Source organism: Pholis gunnellus (genome assembly GCF_910591455.1).
Source record: "Pholis gunnellus genome assembly, chromosome: 3".
NCBI classification, from domain to species: domain Eukaryota; kingdom Metazoa; phylum Chordata; class Actinopteri; order Perciformes; family Pholidae; genus Pholis; species Pholis gunnellus.
Window position 1 is genome coordinate 28,046,147 of NC_136529.1, and position 20,675 is coordinate 28,066,821.

The 20,675-nt window shown below is 41.8% G+C and overlaps 1 protein-coding gene across 1 annotated transcript in view; it reads right to left on the minus strand.

Moving 5' to 3' along the window:
• Positions 1-11,319: 11,319 nt before the first annotated feature.
• pmepa1 (prostate transmembrane protein, androgen induced 1) overlaps positions 11,320-20,675 on the minus strand; it is a gene marked incomplete at its 3' end in the record, with an annotated part of 29,688 nt that continues 20,332 nt past the window's right edge. Inside the window, exons 2-5 of the mRNA XM_079156782.1 lie at positions 15,124-15,278; positions 12,445-12,498; positions 11,957-12,321; positions 11,320-11,626 (exon numbers count right to left, since the gene is read on the minus strand). Of these exons, the coding sequence (XP_079012908.1) occupies positions 11,320-11,626; positions 11,957-12,321; positions 12,445-12,498; positions 15,124-15,278 (881 nt within the window). The remainder of the gene's footprint in view (positions 11,627-11,956; positions 12,322-12,444; positions 12,499-15,123; positions 15,279-20,675) is intronic.

Sequence of the window (20,675 nt, forward strand, 5' to 3'; positions counted from 1 at the left end):
CTACTTCTTCACCTCCTTATAATCTATCTTCCTTCCTCCCTCCCTTGATTCCTTCCCTTCAACCCTTTATTTAAAACCTCCACTCTTTTCCTTTCCTTCCTTTCCTTTCCTTCGTCGTCTTTTCCTCTCAAAGGTGTTAAATTATTATTAAAAGCTATTAGTCTTCATCTTTCTCTCTCTCTCTCCACTTCTTTTTCCCAGAAGTTCTTTTTCTTACAACAGGAGAATTTGACATTGATGGTGAAAGTATTTGGTATAGTGTGTGTAATACTCTGTATGTGTAAACCTTTGTCACTTAACACGACATCCTGGCATTAAAATAAAAGATCATTGTAGCTTTAAGTGAAATTATTGTATAATCAGCAAAATATAATTCAAGTAGCATCAGTAAAGTGTTTTAATCTATAATTTATTTATTCAGTTTGCAGCATTTTAATGTAGCTGGAGCCGAGTTGAACTGTTTTATACGGCGACCATATTGTGTTTATTCTTTGAAATGAGTGAAAACAATCTGCCAGTCGTTGGATTATTTCAAATTGTTTCAAGGACGTTTTTAGACGTGAACGTGATGATCTTCAAAGGAGAGAAAATGTGAATAATCAATAGAAAATGTCACTTATTGTTTGAGTCTATTGAGTAATGGAGAATAATTCACTAATTATCAAAGTACTTTGTGGATTAGAGTCACTTCCTGACATCTTTGTCTATTTCTGTCTGAAGGAGGAGACACTTTGACTTGACGTATATCAGGATGAGCACAGGTGTAAATAACAACAACAACAACAACAACAACGACGATGACTCACTTCGGTTTAAATGTCGCAGGAACAATAGCAAGGACAACGCCTGGCTGGAATGCATTCGTAATCGGTGCTATAAGTCACAGCTGTTATGTTTATGATCAGTCTTCATCAGACAGGTTTGTTCAGTTCATGACAACAATTTGAAAATCGTCATCATCCTTAAAGCAGACGTGTTTGTTCTGTCTAAACAAAACAGTGTTACTATGCAGACAGGACGGCCTGTCAGTGTTATATAATAGTATTTGATTATACTTATTAATAATAATAATGATATAAACACTGAGCAAGTTTAATTTATAAAAAAACATGTTGTTTGTTGAATTTCTGTAAATCTGAACTTGTAAACAGTTTTTGAATAATGAGTAAAAAGTACAATATCTCCCTTTATATATATATATATATATATATATATATATATATATATATATATATATATATATATATATATGAGTAGAAGTTTGGAGTAGCAGAAAAAGGAAATACTTTAAATTGTACTTGTAACTATAGTAGTTGAGTAAATGTACTTTGATGCAGTTAAATAAATATACATTATATAACCTAACTGGTCATTGTAATGATGATATCATGTAAAACTTTATTACAAGCAGGGGAATGAAACTAAACACAAGGAATTATGGGTAGAAAGTGACATCAAACAGGAAGCCACAGTAGGAAAAACACGGTTATGAATAAAAAAAAAAGAATGATGGATTTTATTCAGCTTAAAAACAAATATAAGTGAAGTGTGCCACCTGCTGGGTGCTTTCTAAGTACAGGATGATCATCAGCCGTGGTGGAGGAAGTATTCCTGTACTCTAGTAAAAGTACTAATACCACACTGGTAATACTCTGTTCCAATGAAAGTCCTGTATTCAAGGTGTTGCTTAAGTTAAAGTGTTTAAATATATTCAGGATATGTTCTTTAAGAAAAAAGTGCTCAATGCAGAAAAATGTCCTTAAGACTGGTGTACTATTATATATTATTATTATTAGATTACATTACTCATGCATTCATGTAAAAGCAGGGTTTTATTGTTACAGTTGATTGAGGTGGAGCTAATTTAGAACATTAAATTAATGATTATATTCATTATGGATTAATCTGCTTATTAATTTGTAAAAAATAGTGAAATTAGTGAGAAATGCCGTCACATTTACCCAAAGTGACACCTTCACCGTGTTTGTGTTCGTCCAACCAACAATCCAAACCTGAAATTATTACTAAAACATTAACATCATTAAACATTTATTTCCCTTTTCCCAGTTCATTTGATCTGAATGTCACATCTGAATGCTCCCTTGAGTTGACTGCTCCTCCTAATTAAGAGCGGAGAGTTTCTGCGGTGGTGGTCGGGATGTGACGACGCCTTTTCTTTAAGGCGTAAGAGGAACTGCACATCGAGGGCTCTGCTCAGCAGAAGATGTACTTCCTGAGGCAACTGAAGAAATTCAACCTGCCAAAGACGATGATGGTGCACTTCTACAAAGCCACCGTTGAGTCCATCCTCTGCTCCTCCATCACGGTCTGGTACGCTGCTGCCACTGCCAAGGACAAGGGCGGCGCATCATTCGCTCTGCTGAGAGGGTGATTGGCTGCAATCTGCCGTCCCTCCAGGACTTGTTCGCTTCAAGGACCCTGACGCGAGCAAGATAGATTGCAGCCGACCCTGTTGAACTGTTCGAGCCCCTTCCATCTGGCAGGAGGCTGCGGTCCCATCAGGACCAAGACCTCACGCCACATGAACAGTTTTTTACCATCTTCAGTTGGGCTCATCAACAAAGTCCGGCACCCCCACTGACTCTGTCATCACCAGGACAATTTCTTACCGTTCACTCCCCTGCTCATCCCTCTAGGTTTCTTATTTAAATACACTCGACACTTTTACATTACACTTACTGTACATCTCACTTGTTTATAGTCCTGTTAACTGTTCGTTTGTGCACTTTATTTTATATTTCACGTAATTTTTAAAACAGACTTTGCTTTTGCAGAATCAGCCAGAAACTCTTTTGACTCTTTGTCGCTGTCTTAATTTTTATGATTGGGTCGTCACCAGTGTGATTTTGAGCGTTCTGAATGTAGTTTTTATTTATAATATTATCAAAGTACATCTTTCCACTCGGTTACCTGCAGCGAAGCTTTGGAGCTTTCTAGCAAATTGGTTCAAGAGTGACTGTTTACTGTATGTTTGTGAGATTAAAGTGTTTGTGTAGACTTGGAAAGAACAAGTTCAAATGAACTGATTTTAAATGTCTACGTAAAGTTAACAAGAAGATACAAAGTTAACATACCTTTTAAAGGTAGTGAAGTTTTTCAAGGTTGGATTTTATAGCTTTTAGTTAAAGCGTGATGAGCAAGAGGCGAGAGGTAACATTACCAGAAATAACTCGAGGGTTTCCGAGATTAAAGACATCATTTAATGACAAAAATAAATTGGATATTGTCTGAGTTAAGTTGCAAATTTATGAAAAAAACAACAAATATGCAAGATTATAAAGTCATACATTTAAAAACTGTAATTATTATTTATTTGACTTACAGTGGCCCTAATAGTAATAAATGTGACTTTTCTTTAATAACAAACTAATTATTTCTTATTATTACATCTCGAAGAAGAACTGCAGGCGTTCCAGAGGTTTTGAATTCTTAAATGAAAGGAAAGGAAGTCAATGTGCAAAACAAATAAATAACCAATAATTTTATAAAACTTTTTTATTCATTTTTTTTAAATCGTAGGCTAATTGAAATGTGTCCGATTCATACGGTGTTCTGTGACAACAACGAGAAACCGTTGTCTTCGGTTCATAACAAACAAAAAAATAACAACAAAACGTTGCAACACGTAGACCATCCATTATAAATTAATATAAACATTTGTTTTTTTAATACACAATTAAGCAATTATTATAATCATTGAGGATAAGTAGGCCTCTATATAAGTATGTGAGCCATGCTGTGAACAGAGAACACTTCAGCTTCGTCTTCCTTCCACTTCAATGGAAGAACTACGAACCTGCTGCTGAAGATGAGTTCAGGGAAAACCCGACATTTGTTTTCTACATAAAACAGATCACATGCCGTGTGCAGGAATCCGGATCTATTGTACAGGTCGCACATTATTCAGATGCGTGTGCAGGATAGAACTCAACAACAGGTGGAAGACTTCTACAACAGTCACTGCAGGTGATGAGATAGCGAGGCTTGTTTAAATATGCACACATACGTACTGCAACCAAAAGAGAGTGTCTTTTTTTTCTTCTTTTCTTACATATATTTTCTTTAACATTGTCAGAGGAAAGGCGCCGTGCAGCGCTGATTTCAAAGAGCAGAGTGAGCAGAAAGGAAACACGACGAGGCAGAATGAGCAAAAACACAAACGCAGATTCTTCCACACTCTTTTCTCCGGTCTGCTGGCGCTGTAACTTGGTTTCTAACAAGTACCAGTATGTGTTATTACTGCAAATACTTGTCTACAGGTCAACAGCAGTTAAAGGAACTGGTGAAAAAAAAAGGCGTTGTATATAATTCTAAATAATAAAAGTTCAAGTCAGGTGTAACTTTTGTCTTTTTCTCAGCGACAAGAGTCTGGTTTAGGTTGATTTCTTCTTTGGAAATGTCTTTAATGATAACGTGGGCAGTTGTGGTGTGTTTTTGTGTTTTGGAGGTCAGAGGCTCCGTTTTCTTTATGTTTGTGGCGGCCATTTTGTTATGTCGTTTCTTATGTTGCGTTCCAATAAATGTCGGAAGTTAAACTAGAATCCCAGCTGGCAGGTTCGGAGTTCCTCCGCAGCTTTTTTGACCTTAACGTGAACGAGTAAAATAAACACGACCGAAGCATTTCTTCAGCTTCAAACACCGTCAGGAAGTCAGCGTTTCCATTTGTTAGCACTCTGATAAAACGATGCATTTGAGCGCAAGTTGTTAACAAAATGTCTCGACTCTCCGACATCTCTGGAACGCAGCATAACTAAACCGTCAGCTGAACTTTTAAAACATTCAGCATCTTATTTCATCATTATGGAAGCCCATTTCTGCCAGGAAAAGAAAAAAAAGTCAAAAATATGAATATAATTTCAAAATTTGACTCTACAAGTCAATATTATGATGTGGTGAAAATAGACAGCAAGTCTTCTTATTTTGATATTTAAAAAGTCACTCAGCAACTAGGGATGCACAGATATTGAAGTCAGGCCGATACTGAATAGCTGGATCAGGTATTAACGACAATGATCTATATAATTTAATTCTATAATGTGTACATTATGTATGTACTATATATTTATATACTGGCATTTGACAAATTTGTTGCTGCTTTAAAATAGTTTACTCTTGAATTGTTATTTCTGTTCATTAATAATGAATACAAATTCAGTAAATAGTTACTTTTTGTGATATAAAAAAAAGCCGGATCAGTGCATCCCTATCAGTAAGTCATAAACAAAGAAGGTTCTGGAGCTTTGGATTGTATCAAGAGAATCTTCCTCAGCAGATGTTTGTTTATTTAATTATAACAGCTGTTCACATTCACATTCCTTATGTATCGTTGTTTTGATTATTCTTCACTATAATCTTTTTATTTCTTTTTCCCCCCCCTTTTCTTGGCGTGAATGGACTTCCACACCTCACGGCCATGTATTGAGAAGTATTTTATTATCACGTTGGTGCTGTTCTGATGTCTTAAGTGTCAAAAGGCAAAAAGTCTTTGTGGGGCGTTTTGCAGACGGACGAAGTCTCCGTGGAGCCCGGACACCAGAAGGCACACATGTAGACGCTGGGCCGGGACGAGGAGCGCCGAGGATTCGGACGTGACGTTTCCGTGCACGAAGACGTGTACTTGAACTTATAAGTGCGTGGAGACGTGAGTGAGGCGCACCAAACGGCAGTTTGCACAAATTGTAGATTCATCGCTTTCATCCTCTGACAAACGGTTTTCTCTTGAAGCTGGAAACGGCACTTAAAAGCAGAAGCTTACAGTTTCTCATATTTACACGTCCTCCCAGTGATCTGCAGCTTTTTGTGTGTTAGGTAGTTTCTCTCAAAATTCAAAAAATAAAACAATTGTGTGATTGATGGATTGAAGTAAAATTACATTTAGTTTTCAAGTGAATAAACAACAATAACAACAACAACAATAAAAAAACGTACATTAAGCACACTACGTTAAAATAGGACTAATATTATCAAAAAGGCAAATAGTAGGTGTATTGCAACGCTCTCTGCGGCATCACTATCAAAAACATCAATCTTCATCATCCTCAATCTTCATCATCATCATCCAATCATCTTCATCTGAGACAGTAAGGAGGCGTGGCCCGGGATGATTGACAGCCCAAACTAACCACTCACGTTTTGCCCGTCTCAGCGCAGGCAGGCACACTTGTATACGACATAGCAACAACAACAATAACAACACAAATGTTTCCACGGAGACCGACCGAACAGACAAGACAGCCAATGATGGCGGCGAGGGCCGGTCTGAGAGGAGCTCTGTTATTGGACAGCAGGCATCTTTACGGAACAGGAAGAGCTCGCCAGACAGGAAGAAGAGGCGGAGGGGCGGGGCAACTGTGGAGGTGATCCAGGTGTGTGTGTGTGAGTGTGATAGATACATGTTTTCACTATCTTGTGTGGTCCACAATAAGAACAAAAATGTATGTGGATGTATGAAAGTGCACCTGTGTGTGTGTGTGTGTGTGTGTGTGTGTGTGTGTGTGTGTGTGTGTGTGGAAGATCTGGTTCTTAGGTTAGTTTGTTTAGTCTGCTCTGCGTTTGTGTGTTTAGTTTTTGTCTAGACGGCTGGAGTCTTTCCCAGGGCAAGTCAGTGTACATTAACACACACACACACACACACACACACACACACACACACACACTCACACACACACTCTTTGCTCTGGGAAAAGACATAGCCCGCTGATTTTACAAAAACACCCCCGCTGGCTTATAGCAAAGAGAAATGTGTGACCAGTTTAAACAGTTACAGATTATTTGGACACATGTTAGGAGACAGAAACCTGATTGGCTTCATACGTGAACAAGTTGTTCTGGTGTGAGACACCAGCAGTAGAGATGTCTGCCTTCTCTCCAGAGTGATGGCTCTATATGACACTCGGCTTGTGGTGCTCAAAGAACAAAACAAACCAAAATACATTTGACAAACTACGGTAGAAAGAAAATAGTTCCTACATGAAACTGCTCACAACAACATCTGTGGATTACTTTGAGAAACCGGGTCACGGGTTTCTGGAAAGATGCTGTTGACTTTTTCAAATGTTCTTTCATCTTCGCTTTGATCACCACGAGCCATGTTGTCGCATTATAATGCAGAGAAGGCAGAAACCTGTACAGCCGACATCTCCAAAACGCTGCAACTCACACCAGAACTATCTGGACTGATAGATAGCACAACTAATGCAAAATATGTATTTTCTTTATGTTGGAGTGAACTGTCCCTTTGTCTCAGCTATTGTGCTGTACCGCTACATAACACAACAGACAACTGAAGGGCTGTAAACATACCAGTGTGTGTGTGTGTGTGTGTGTGTGTGTGCTTCCACTGAGCCCCTGAAGGACGTCCCCCTCCTCTCTCTCTCTCTCTCCTCCTGTCTTTGTATATTTATTTTTTTATTTTTTTGTATGGTCAGCCAGCGCAGGTTTCCCTGAAGCGAGAGATTGATCCTCCACTGTTTCACGTCTCCTCCCCTCTACTGTAGGCACATTACACTTCTTAAAACGATTAGTACGATCATTTGTTTCTACACTGCGACGCCCCGAACCAGAGGCCGGTCCAGCCTTCTCGTACCCGCTGCGAACCCTCCAGGGAACCAAACCACTTAAAAAAAGAAACAGGAAACAGCCCAGTTCAAAACAAGTATAACACTGGTGGACAATAAGGGACAATAAGTTAACTCAACTTGCACTGGGACTGGGCTCATCATCTCATTTCGGGGTCAAAGGTGATTCATACTTTGATTGATTCACTCTTCCTCCTTTAGCTGCTTTGGGTCAAGAGATTAATTTCTTTATGTCGGGATTTTCTTTTGTTTTTTCATCGTTAAATACAACGTGCCGACATGGCGGATCTGCACCGGAAGCAGAGGGAGAAAGAGAGACAGTAAACAAGACAGAGGGGCGGCGAATCACAAAGAAAGGACTTCTGATTGTTTGTCTTTTTTTTGTGTGAGTAACAGAAGTTTAAGGAAGGATTCGTACAACTGTTCATCTGAGGAACTGATGGTGACTCATCATCCCGTGTCTTTTTAAACAAAAATCCAATTGTTTTTATGAGGCTTCGACGGATGTTTAGAAAGAGTAATGTTGAGTCAATCCGTTGTTCTGACAATATTCAGACGGTCGTATCTGTGTTTTAAAGATATTTAGGTATTTCCAGAATCCTCAGACTCCCCGATCCAGATAACAATGATTCTGTCTGTTGCGCCACAGAAAAAGATTTCTAACAATCTCCGTCTGGATTAAGAAACAGAGCTGCAACTTGGGGAACAAGTTAGAGAACGCTTATAAACTGCAGCAGACAGAATATTTGTTATCCGTGGAAAGCCAGACGACTCTGACTTTGAATAACTTCAAACCGGCGCTGTTAAAGGATCGTCCTGTCATATACATGATACATGAGGGAGAAAAGGATTTAAAGATTCACCGTATCCGATTATAAAAATGTCTTTTTTTGGGGCCTTTTGACTCTCTCTTCTCCTCAGGCTTCAAAGTTAAACCGACTGAGCTTCGGGAGGTTCTGGCGGTGGTTTGGTTCGGTCCCTGTGGAGGGCGCTGTTGCATAAAGGCTGGACACTAAAGGGTTCCTTCACATCCATTTTTTAAATTCAACTAGCGAACCTCAGAACCAGCCGGTTAAGAGGTTCCAAAAACATTTTCACACAAGAAGCAACTAAAAGACAAAAAACCTACAAAGCAAATCTTCTACGTTAGCGAGCTAAACTTTGACCTTCAGTCCGACACTCTGAAAGAGACGACAAGAGGACGAGTCGTCGTCAACACTCGTGTCACTTTTCAACACTTCTGTGTGTCTTAATTTGCGACAACTCGCCTCGTGCTGCGTTCAACACACAAAGAGTTCTGCTCCAGAAGGGAAATATCCAAGAAGGGAAGAAGAGGTTAAAATAAAAAATTATAAAAAAATGTTTAAATTTTTTTGTCATTGTATTTCCGACAGAAGGTTCCTGATTTAAATAAAAGTGTAGCCAATTTAATTGACTGCATTTTACTGAGCCAAAGTTCTGCTTGTATAAAGAACATTTAACACTTGAGAAATAAAAAGACGAAAAAACACATTTCTCAAAGCAAGTTGAGCAAGGTGTCGCTTTTATAAAGCTCCTAACAGCATTGGAAAAGTTAAAACGACACCCAGCTGGTGATTCCATGTGGTGGGCTTATATTTAGCTTTTTCCCGTTGAAGGATGTTTAAGGTTTCGGAGCACAACTCTTTGCATCTTTTTTTTGAAGTGTGGCTTCTAAAGGTTGGACTATTCCGAGCTAGAATATTAAAGGGTTCTACCGTAAGTTTGATCGGCTGCGGCTGGCTGACGGAAGATTGTTGTCTCTTTCCTGGTGCAGTAAAGTGCTCAGAGATGCCTGCGACAGCGGTGACCTCACCAGAGGGGTCTGTGTGTGTGTGTGTGTGTGTGTGTGTGTTGCACAGCGGTGCACAGTATCACTCATTTAGGGCCTGCAGAGCACTACAAAGGGGACGTTAGGCGTCACTGGATCTGCATCGTTTCTCTCTCTCTCTTCTCACCCGATGAACAAAAAAAACAAAAAAACTGACATTTAAATAAAATAACACACAGCAGGATTAAACTCTACGTCTACATCCTCCTCTACTCTACCGCTTACATTACACATTGCAGTGATTACATTTGTTTCGACGGGACAAAGTCTGATGGACTCGTGTGTGCTCGGCTCGCTCGGTTGGAGGTAGTGACAGCCAGCTTTGGGATTGGCTAACGATTCGGCCAATGGGACGAGAGAGAGAGCCACGAGCAGAGTTTCTGATTGGGCCCTCAGGTGGGACGCTGACTTGCGGTTAGCTTGCAGGACTCGGATCTTTTGCATAAATGAGGGATTTATTCATTTTCAATGGTTTCAGTAATGGTGGATCCGAGTCCGTTGAGCCGAAGTCCGACTCTCCCCATGATAAGATCTGGTGATACTGGCCGCTGTCCCCCCCCCCCCCCCCTCTGGTGCCTCTCGCTCTCTTTACGCCTCAATGGACAGAGCTCCTTCACAATAAAAGTCTCTCCCACACGTTCCATCTGCGCATTACTAAAAAATAGTGCAATTCTTTTCAGCAATTATATAAATAACTCGTAAATTCGTGCTTTTGAGTTCACTCTCAGTTCGCATACGTGTGTATGTGTGTGTGTCTGTGTGTGTGTACTCAAAATGTAACACATACCAACACGTATGCAGCAAAAATGTTCAGCGTGAAAGTTGGCACTCCAACAGATTAATGATGTTTTCTTTCTCTAAAACTAGACAACATATAAAAAACAGAAGAAGAAGAAGAACAAAAACATCTTTACTCTTACGAATCTATCACGTTTGGAAAAATACCCCTTACTTCCTCTGTTTTCTCTCTTGTCAATCATATTGCGGTCTTGAACTTTGTGCAAACCTTCTTTTAGGAAACAAAAAAACAAAAAAGGATTTAAGCAACAACTCCTGCATCGGTTGGTCGTCGTAAGGCGGAACATTTAGCTCGAGGACTTTCAGCTCTGTGCTACGGCCGCTAAGCTAGTTCGAGATGGCGCTAAACTAAACGTAAACTCTTTCTGGAAACACTAACACGTCCCCGTGATGCAGCTGAAGCCCGGTGCAGGAGTCACTGCCAGCGTTGGTTACTGTGCGGTCGTGAACTAAATGGAGTCAAAGCAGCGAGGGGGGGGGGGGGATTATCACTAGAAAACAAAACCTGGAATAACCAAGAAGATTGCAACGCTTCGCCGTTTGCCTGGTTAGAAAGATTTTTCCCCGTAAGCGCAAGAAAGAAAGACGAACAGAAAAACTAAAAGTTCTATAGAAACAAACAGAACGAGTAAATATTCATAACGAATGAAGTTAGATCAGTCTGATGGAGGAGGGGACGAGGAGGAGCTGTCGAGGGAAGAAGGATGCTTCCGTATCCTTCCTTCCCCTCTTGCACCCTCTGCCCTTCCTCTCTGACATCATCATCATCGGTTCATCTGAAGTGTTTCTTCACGACCGGAAATAAGAAGCCGCGGAACAGGAAGTGCCAGATTTTCCCCCTCCCGTGTCTGTGCTCTGCAGGAGTTATGTGGTTTTCCAGGAGTTCTTTATCTAACGAGAAGCCGGCGTCTGCTGCCTCCCGGGTCCTAGCCCGACTACAACTAACGCCAACCGGCCCTTAAACCATTTTACCATTCACCAGGTAGTTCCTCGTCGGCTACTGACCGCTTCCCAAGCGGCTAGCGGATTAAAATCCTGGCTTCCCCGCGGGCCAGGGATACGGAGGCAGTACTGTCAAACCTGCTGGGGCTTCTGGGATTTCTCCTTCGTATTCCTTGCGTTCCTGTTGTCCACGCTTCCCCGCTGCTGCGGCGGCGGTCGGAGCAGGCCGTGTATGAGCGAGGACGGGGGCGGGGACGACACAGTCCGGTGGTTGTGGCCGGGGCTCAGGGACGTCGGGTGGTAGTAGTGCCCGATCACCTCGCTGTAGGTCGGGGGAGCTCCCTCAACTCGAGGGCCCTGCTTCTGATGCCGGGACAAGGCCTCCTGGGCTTCTAGCACACTGACGCCAGAATGGACGCTCGGAGGCGGGGCCTGCAGACTGGAAGCAAAACAACAAGGGAAATAAATGAGACCGATGGGAAGGCGAGCGACAAGGGTAACAACAAATGTAGGGGCAGAAAAAATGAGGAACATGCAGAAGAAAAGTACATTAAAGACTAGAAAGTGGAAGACCAGGACCCAGTAAAGGAACTTGGGATCCATTAAAGGAACTCAGGAACCTTGAGGCGCTTTTCCACCAAGAAGTTCTTAGTAATTTTAGTCCCGGGACTACTTTTGGGGGGGTTCAAATGGCCCTGGAACCTAAATAAAGTCCCTGTGGTTGAAATGCAGCGAGTTCCCGCTCTGTGAGTCGCTTGTCCGTTGTTACCTGGCCTGCAGACAGGAGCTGGATGGGTTGATGGGGTGGGAGTCGAACACCGTTCGGTTGGGCGGCGCTCTGACCGACTCGCGGTTCAGCTCCATCTGTTGCTCCGGGTCCCGGAGCTGCAGGGTGCAGGGTCCCTGGTACGGCGGGGGCTCCTCCCCGTCCGAGAGGCAGATGGTGGGGGGGAGATCGATGAGGCTCTGGGGCAGGTAGGGATACGTCGGCTGGAAGCGACTCGGGGCGTACGTGTGCTGGAAGCGCTGGGACTGGAGCGGAGGCAGGGACTGGGACTGGGCCTGCTGAGGCTCCCGCTGCAGGTAGGACGAGGGCGCGCCTCTGTCCGGAGGGCGCGGGTTATACACCTGGTGCTGTTGTGGGGGAAAGACACCGGATTACTCCCTATGTCACACGGTGTAACAATAAACCGAGTTCTAATAAACTAACATCTTGGTTGATTTCCGGTTAAGTTAACTAAATGTTACTTCACTCACCTCGTTCAGACTGCTGTTTGTCCCCGTAGCCTCAGAAGACCACAGACTTCCCTCCTGAGAGAGAGAGAGAGAGAGAGAGAGAGAGAGAGAGAGAGAGAGAGAGAGAGAGAGAGAGAGAGAGCATCTCTTTGAGTTGATCTATTCAGTCATTTACCAAAAGCATCACCTGTGCATTTAGCACCTGTTTATACCTGATTTCATTAGTGTGCTTTGGCAGCAGATTCTATGTCAATAAAGCTGGTTTGAATAGAACCGACACAGAGAAACTATGAGTGTGTGGATCATACTATACAGTACTATTTATGCTAATTAGTCTCTACTGTACACTACTGTTGATACTTATTTTATCAGTTAGTAATATACAAATATATTTGTTGCATCTTTTTGTTTCATGATGACAGAAAGTATGAGCCGATATACATGGATAAGCCGTGACTTCTTGCACATTTGTACTTTTTAAAGTGAATTATGTATGTTGAGGAAATTATCGGTTTAGATCTTGTTTTCCGAGCTGTAGAAGAATCCGGACCGACAGCACACAGCCGGATCGGATGTCGGTGTTAATGGGGCCGATCTATTCCAATTCAATTCTATGTTTCTCTTCTATTTACATTATATTCTGGAATTTTAATTCCTGTTTAAGTTTCGACATGTTTGTTGTTGCATTTAAAGGCTTCACAGTTGAATTGTAATTCCTGTTCATTTTGCAGATTGCTTTAAAAAGTTTCTGGTGTACGATTATATTATTGTAATATTGAATAACAGATCAATGCATTTATATCTATGTATTTATTTGTTATATTTTGTATATTTAAGTCATTTTCTGTCAAAAACACGTTTTAAAATCAAGCAACTTTAGTTCAATGTTGGCATCTTCAGGCAAACTTCTTTGTGTTATTTTGTGAGAAACATGTTTGGCAGCTTGTGTGTGTGTGCTTTATATTGTTTGATTGACGTTTCCACCACTAGAGGGCTCCGTTGATGCACAACAAACACTCATCGCTGCAGAGTCTGGTCTCAGTGAACCGTGTCGAATCCTTTCTGTTTAATCCATCAGAGTGCTGAGTCACGTCTTTGTCTCCACATCTTCTGACTTTCTGCTGATGTAATGACCCGATTTCCCCGCGCAGAATAATGACGTTTCAGAATGACAACGCACTGTTGTGGAAATAATTTGAAATCGGTTTGACAAAAGCAGCGTCTGTGCGTCTTTAAAAAAATGTCTGGATGGAAGTTTTCCAACTTCTTTTTAGGTTTTGTTTGTTTTTGTTCTCTGGCGAGTTTTTCCTGCCTGTCTGCATGTGTGTCAGTGTGTCTGTCTGTTAATCCAAAATGAACTGGGACAATGACTCCCCTGAGCCTATCAGGAGCTGAGTGAGTGTGTGAGTGTGAGAGTGTGTGTGTGTGTGTGTGTGTGTGTGTGTGTGTGTGTGTGTGTGTGTGTGTGTGTGTGTGTGTGTGTGTGTGTGTGTGTGTGTGTGTGTGCAGGATTATGCCTCATCCTTTACTCATGTCTTACTTGCAGACCGGAGCCACACACACACACCAGTGATTCAGCAGCAGGTGATTCAAGTCGTATGTTTGTAGAAGCCTCAGGTGTAAGTCAGTGTGTGTGTGTGTGTGTGTGTGTGTTTCTTGAAATAGTCTTAATGAAGGAATGAGTCAGTGTGTTAGCGTTGGCCTGCGGCAGCGTTTAATCACTGTGATCACATGGTGTCACTCGGTGCTTTTCTTCTGATGCTGTTGATGCTGAGCGGAGACTCCTTGGGCGTTTGTCATGCGCCGGTCAATTTAGAGCATTTTGAAGAAAATATCCCCAAAAACACATTTGTCTGATTATTTTACTTCTTTGTCTATTGATTGTCTGCAGATTTCTCCTAAAATCACCAAAGTTACCATTAGATAATGACTCATTTACATCGTTAAACAGGCAATTTTGGAAAACTTGTAATACAAAAAACGATTAATGTGTTTTAATGTGAGTAATCAACTGGGGACATTTCATGGTGATATAAATTATAAATTGTTTTCACTTGTAGTGTCTTTAAAAGACGTCATTTTACAAAACATATCTTTAAATGAGTTTTCTCTAAATGAGTTCTTACATCCACCAAACTCTAGTTTAGTTCATATCTATATTCTTAATGTTTTCTACAGCGGGGTTCATTCAGTTATCACTCATAGCACATCGCATTGCATTCCCAACAATATGGCAGAAATTGAGTTGATTTTATTTAGAGTTAACAGTATTTTCTGATCTATGGGGTGATTCCAGCTTTATCCAGATTTCTGTTTTGGACATTTATGCTAATTAGTGCACATGCCTCATCGGATTGTAAACATTGTCAGCAAACTTATTATAGAAAACAAACAATTGTCTTAATGTGAGAAATGAACTGGGAAGGTTTCATGGTGATATTTATGAACTCCAGGAAGTCAGTTTGAACCTGATGTTTTATTGAATCATGTAAAGTTATTTTATATGTTTCTATAGTGATATTTGAGTATATTAAATCATTTTTCATTTCCTGCTTTGATTTTTTTTTCTTTTACTTAATACGTGCTGTGTTCTATTTGATCCACATGTTTAAACATTATATATTGTTTTATTTTTAGCTCATACATGTTGGCTATCAAAGCTTGTCACATACTGTAAAAACTTAAAACGTTTCCACTTACGTTGGCCAACGGCAGGTGTCTCCTGCGTGCGGGGGCGTGTCTGGACAGGAGGGAGCGTGCCGATAGGCGGTAGTGGTTCAGCAGACAGGTGATGACCACCACCATCACCATCATCACCACCACGATCACCAGGATCTGGACGAACTCCAGCTGGGCTGCAGCGACAGAGAGACACAGGCGGTGGGTTAGCTTCTGCTCTGCTGGTGGACTGAGTGATGTCACCAGGGTTAAATCAACTACGTGGTTTAAAACAGAGGCCTGCACTACAAGCTGGGGCGTGGAGTTTGCGGTCTAATGAAAAGACTCCAGAACCAGTTGCATTATGGGAAGTGTAGGATGCAGTTTGTTTGGATCTTGACTCACGCTGTGGACTAAAAGTCAGGATGCAAAGAAAAACACTTTATTTAATAGCAGTAACTTCACTTTGAAGTGAATGCTTCAAAATGCTTCATCCAAATCAGATGTTCAGAGGAACTTGCCTTGGTGTAAGCAAATTAGGAGGAAATTAAAAAAGATGCCGAGCACTGCAAAAGTCAAGAACATAAGAACATAATAGTAGAAAAGCAAAACAAGCGATGAAACAAAAACATATTATTTTATATAGAATGAGGCTGTGATTGATATTTTAGCTTAAACCGATTAATTACCCATCTATTTAATCGTCTTCGGTATTTACATTTAATGGTGGTTTGGGCTTCTTCATTAAGTTAAAAAATAAATATATTTCAATTAATAAGAAATATCAGTGACTTCAGTCAGCAGCCATTTAAAGAGGCTCTGATGGTGAAGCTGTGACTGTAACGTGTCAATCCAACAACAAGGTTTGTGTGAAAAAAGGTTTTCAGACACAGTCCAGACAGAGATGTAGTCCTTATGTAGAGGTCAGGGTGTCACACACACACACACACACACACACACACACACACACACACACACACACACAGCCAGACCAGACAGACACACAGGGCTAGCTTTGTTTAGAGGCAGTCTGCTCGAACCCCCCTCCTGCTGCATCCACCACCCCCATCGACACCACACACACACACACACACACACACACACACACACACACACACACACACACACACACACACACACACACAAACGGAGCACTTTCTCACACTTTTGTTTTTTTCACAAGGAGCAGGCGGAGGTCAGGCCATGTCAGACAGAAGAACATAAAGTAGCCTGCAGACACCACACACACACACACACACACACACACACACTGCAGACTGCTTTTCAGACGGTTCACACCGGTTCTCACAGTCTTGTTATGTTCTTCTGACCAGCTGACCGTTACACTCAGACAGTCAGGTGACCCTTTGTAACCACCTGTAACCTTTTATGAATCCAACCATTCATACGGGATTCTCAAACGTGTACTTCACCCGCTGAGCTCCTCTGAAATCCTGAAATGACTTTAAAAACAAGACGAGACTTCACGACACACTGAACGTGATCAACACACCAACCAGAGAAGATAACACGACTCCAAACACTGTAGATCCTTGACATGGAAATACAAAATCCCCATCAATGCAGTCCTGACTCTGAGAGCGGACACTTCTACATGTGGACGGTAACAGCCGGGGATCGAACCGCCGACCTCGCGGTAAACCTTGTGAACAAAACAAAACATTTAGAGGTTCATTGTTTTTTCTTTTTCACCATTTAACTTTTGGAAAATCCGTTCACTCGCAACAAAACATTTACAGAAGCGTTTGTCAATGGATTACCAACGTTTATGACATCATGGCATTATTATTATCACGTAAAGCTGATGGGTTTTTCACTATCTGGCAACCTGAACAAATGTCCAAACCTCACAGATATCCAACTCATAGAGATAAAAAAGCATCAAATCATAACATGTGAGAAGCTGAATATTTGGCTCGTCTTGATAAATAAACTCACAGCTTGTTTTCTGTCAATAAACTAATCAATGAATTGTTTCAGACAACTCCACTGTCCTAAACAACATGTAACAAGGAAAACATGAGGAGTAACTTGTATAAGCAACAGGATCAGTCCTCAGAATATCAGATCCCAGCTGACCGACGATGAGGAACTCACCACAGAGCTGCGTCTGGACACAGTTGTCGTGGTTGTGAGAGCCTGATGACGGCTGCATAGTCCCTTTTCTTTACAAGACCTTCTCCCGTATAGATGTTCGTATTCCCGGGATGATAATAACCTGAAGATGTTTGCTTGTTTGTTTTTCTCCCCAAAACAACCAACAAAAATAAAAGAAACTAAAAAAAAAACAAATGTTCCCGCTGCAGTTAAACTCCGAGCTACACGTCCCGCCGACGCTCCGACACGACGTGCGTCCTCGCCGGGTGACACTCACACTCTGAGGACCGACGCTGCTTTGTCTGCAACTTCTCTCTACACATTCCCACACTGTCCACACACACACACACACACACACACACACACACACATTGAGGAAACAGCTGACCGAACCCCCACCAACACCACCTCTCAATAGCTGTGAACAAAAGGGGTCAATGTGAGGGAGGAGGGGAGGCGGAGACAGAGAGACAGAGAGACAGAGAGAGAGAGAGAGGGGGGGAGTTGTGGGAGCGTCTGGGAGACACAGATGGGTCAGAGGGACAGACAGAATAATGATGAGAGAGAGAGAGAGAAAGGGAGACGGGGGAGCAGAGTAAACTTCTTCTAAACATCAGAGCGAATCAGATATTCATTTAAAACAATAAACTTTGTAAAAGTCATCGGTTGTAAACGTATCTGCTCAATATAAGGCTGCACGATTATGGCCAAATGATATCCACTATGATCAATATTAAGATCAGGATTACGTATCACGATTTCTAGATAATATTTTATTGCACTTTCACATTAAAACACACAGAGCGCTGCATTCACTTGCGTATCGTCCACGTCGTCCGATCTTTGCACCACAATGAGACTCATTCACAGTGCGAAGAGGCAAATATGAATAAAAAGGAACCAAAACGTTCGGCTCAGAATGAAATCAAAGGAGCACCGCTTTCACTGTCACGTTGGGTTTACGTTCCTACGTTACATCAATGACACTTGAAATGAGGCTCTTCTTCATCGGAATCTTCGGAAAATGCAAAAATACTCGCCTGAGAATATTATATATTATATATATTGTGAAAAGTTTCCTGTCTCGTGTTGCTGTTCGTTATAAACTCATCTCATGCTGCACAACGTGATTGGTTGACGCCTTTATTCGCAGTGCGAAAGATCAGAAAACCTCGACCTCGGCCTGATGAAATATTCATCTTCTGTGTGAAAGTATTCATAAAAAAAACCCGCCTTAGGCCTTTAACATATAATGATGTATATTTTAATATGGTGTAGCGATACATACAATGTCTAAATATGAAGACGGGTGTGAAGCAAAGGAACCCAACATTAGGCTTCGATCAATAATGAGGAATCGGACAGAAATAAGGGATTATATGTTCAGAAGAGTCCGTCTGTAAAGCTGTAATGCGTGAGGGTTAATGTGTGAACTGCTGCTACGCTAGCATGACACCAGGACACACACACACACACACACATATAATACAACACACTATAGTTCATAACCTGCATCAGACAGTCACATGGACCACTTCCACCTTTCATGTTTTTTAATATTGCAACGGGAGGAAGACGATCCACAATCGTCATCATTGTATTTACATGAAAACAGAGGGAAAGGATGAAGTGAAGGAAGCAAGGAGAGATGCTGAGCGACAGGAGAGGTGGCGGAAAATAGCACACACACACACACACACACACACACACACACACACACACACACACAAGGAAACATAAACAGACTAAAATAATGGAACGTAAACAGATTGCATTCCTCTGTTTGTTATAGAGAAGTGTTATTGTAAAAGGCAAAATGGAACAGACACTTAAACACACCGTGATGCCAGCCTCGCCATCTGTGTGAAGACACCCGGACCTCCACTGTGTGTGTGTGTCTGTGTGTGTGTGTGTGTGTGTGTGTGTGTGTGTGTGTGTGTGTGTGTGTGTGTGTGTGTGTCTGTGTGTGTGTGTGTGTGTGTGTGTGTGTGTGTGTGTGTGTGTGTGTGTGTGTGGGCGCACTGCCTGCTGACAGCTTGTCCGTCTCTCTGTTCCGTCAGCTGGTGCTGAACTTCGTCTTTCAGCCAAAACACTCCCACAACTCCTATCTCCTTTCCTTCCCTCCTCTCTTGTCTTGTCTGTCTTACATTTCACACTCAAACACAACAACACCTCGTTCTTCTTGTTGCTTCATTATATTTTGTGTGTATTCTTTGTGTGAAGCAAATATAAAATGGAAGTTTAATTTTGCCCACATTGCCAAAAACACACACGACTCTCTTGCTGTATTGACAGTGAATTTGAGTGACAGAAATATTTCTTAATCTTTTGGTTTCCCCATATTTTCTGTCAATAGGTACAGACGGCAACCTCCGGTTCTGCCAAATGAAGCCAATGCTTAAAAGCTGCATTCTCTCTAGTGTCCACCAGGGGGCGACTCCTCTGGTTGTATAGAAGTCTATGAGAAAATGACTCTACTTCTCTCTTGATTTATTACCTCAGTAAACATTGTAAACATGAGTTTATGGTCTCAATCTCTAGTTTCAAGTCTTGTTCAATACAGCATGATGTTCATTTAGTAAATTATGCTCCATTTAGAGTCAAACAGACCATAAAGCAGGGGATGCTTTAGGGGCGGGGCTTACTGTGATTGACAGGTCGCTGCTGCTACCAGAGCCGTATACGGCGTCTCTACGTCACTCCTACGAATTCCACATATAGTAACTTCAGTTCATCAGTTGCGAAAAAAACAAGATGGCGACTGCGAAACCGCCAAACTCGAGGCTTCTAAACATCAGCCCGCGAACCAATGAGTGACATCGCCATGACTACGTCCACTTCTTGTAAACAGTCTGTGGGCAGAGCACATCTGTTGCCTCCACACGGCTCTCAACATGGCGACAGCCGAGCCAGCGGTTAGCAAACAACGACCAATCCCCCCCCCCCCCTTGAAGTTCTGTATCTGCATGAAGATGCTATTTGATTGCACGTTACAACATGAACCCACTTTCACTACGTTTTCCATCCAGTTTAAGAGCTTCTACTCTTTCACTTCATTATTATTTCATTAGTTATTGGATCATTAATCACCGAGTGTGAAAACTTTTGCTACTTCCATTCAGCCTCGCTTTGATGAGTCATAATTCATAAAAAAATACTGTGTGTGTGTGTGTGTGTGGTTGTGTGTGTGTGTGGTTGTGTGCCAGCCTGCAGTAAAACTCCTAAATGTGGAGGTCAGCGGGTCAGTCAGCAGACCTCCTCCCTCCTTTCCTATTTTTCATGCTCTGCCTTTTCTCTCTAGTGCTTCTTCCTTCCTTCATTTCCTGCGTCTCCCCTTCCTCCCTCTTACCTCACTCCCTCCAGTCTGCACACTAACAGACCTTTTTTATTTTTGATGTCGTGTTTCCGTCCAGATGTTCTGCACGTTGGAAGAGAAATTCCAAAAAAAAGGTGGAACAAGATTACATAATAATGTC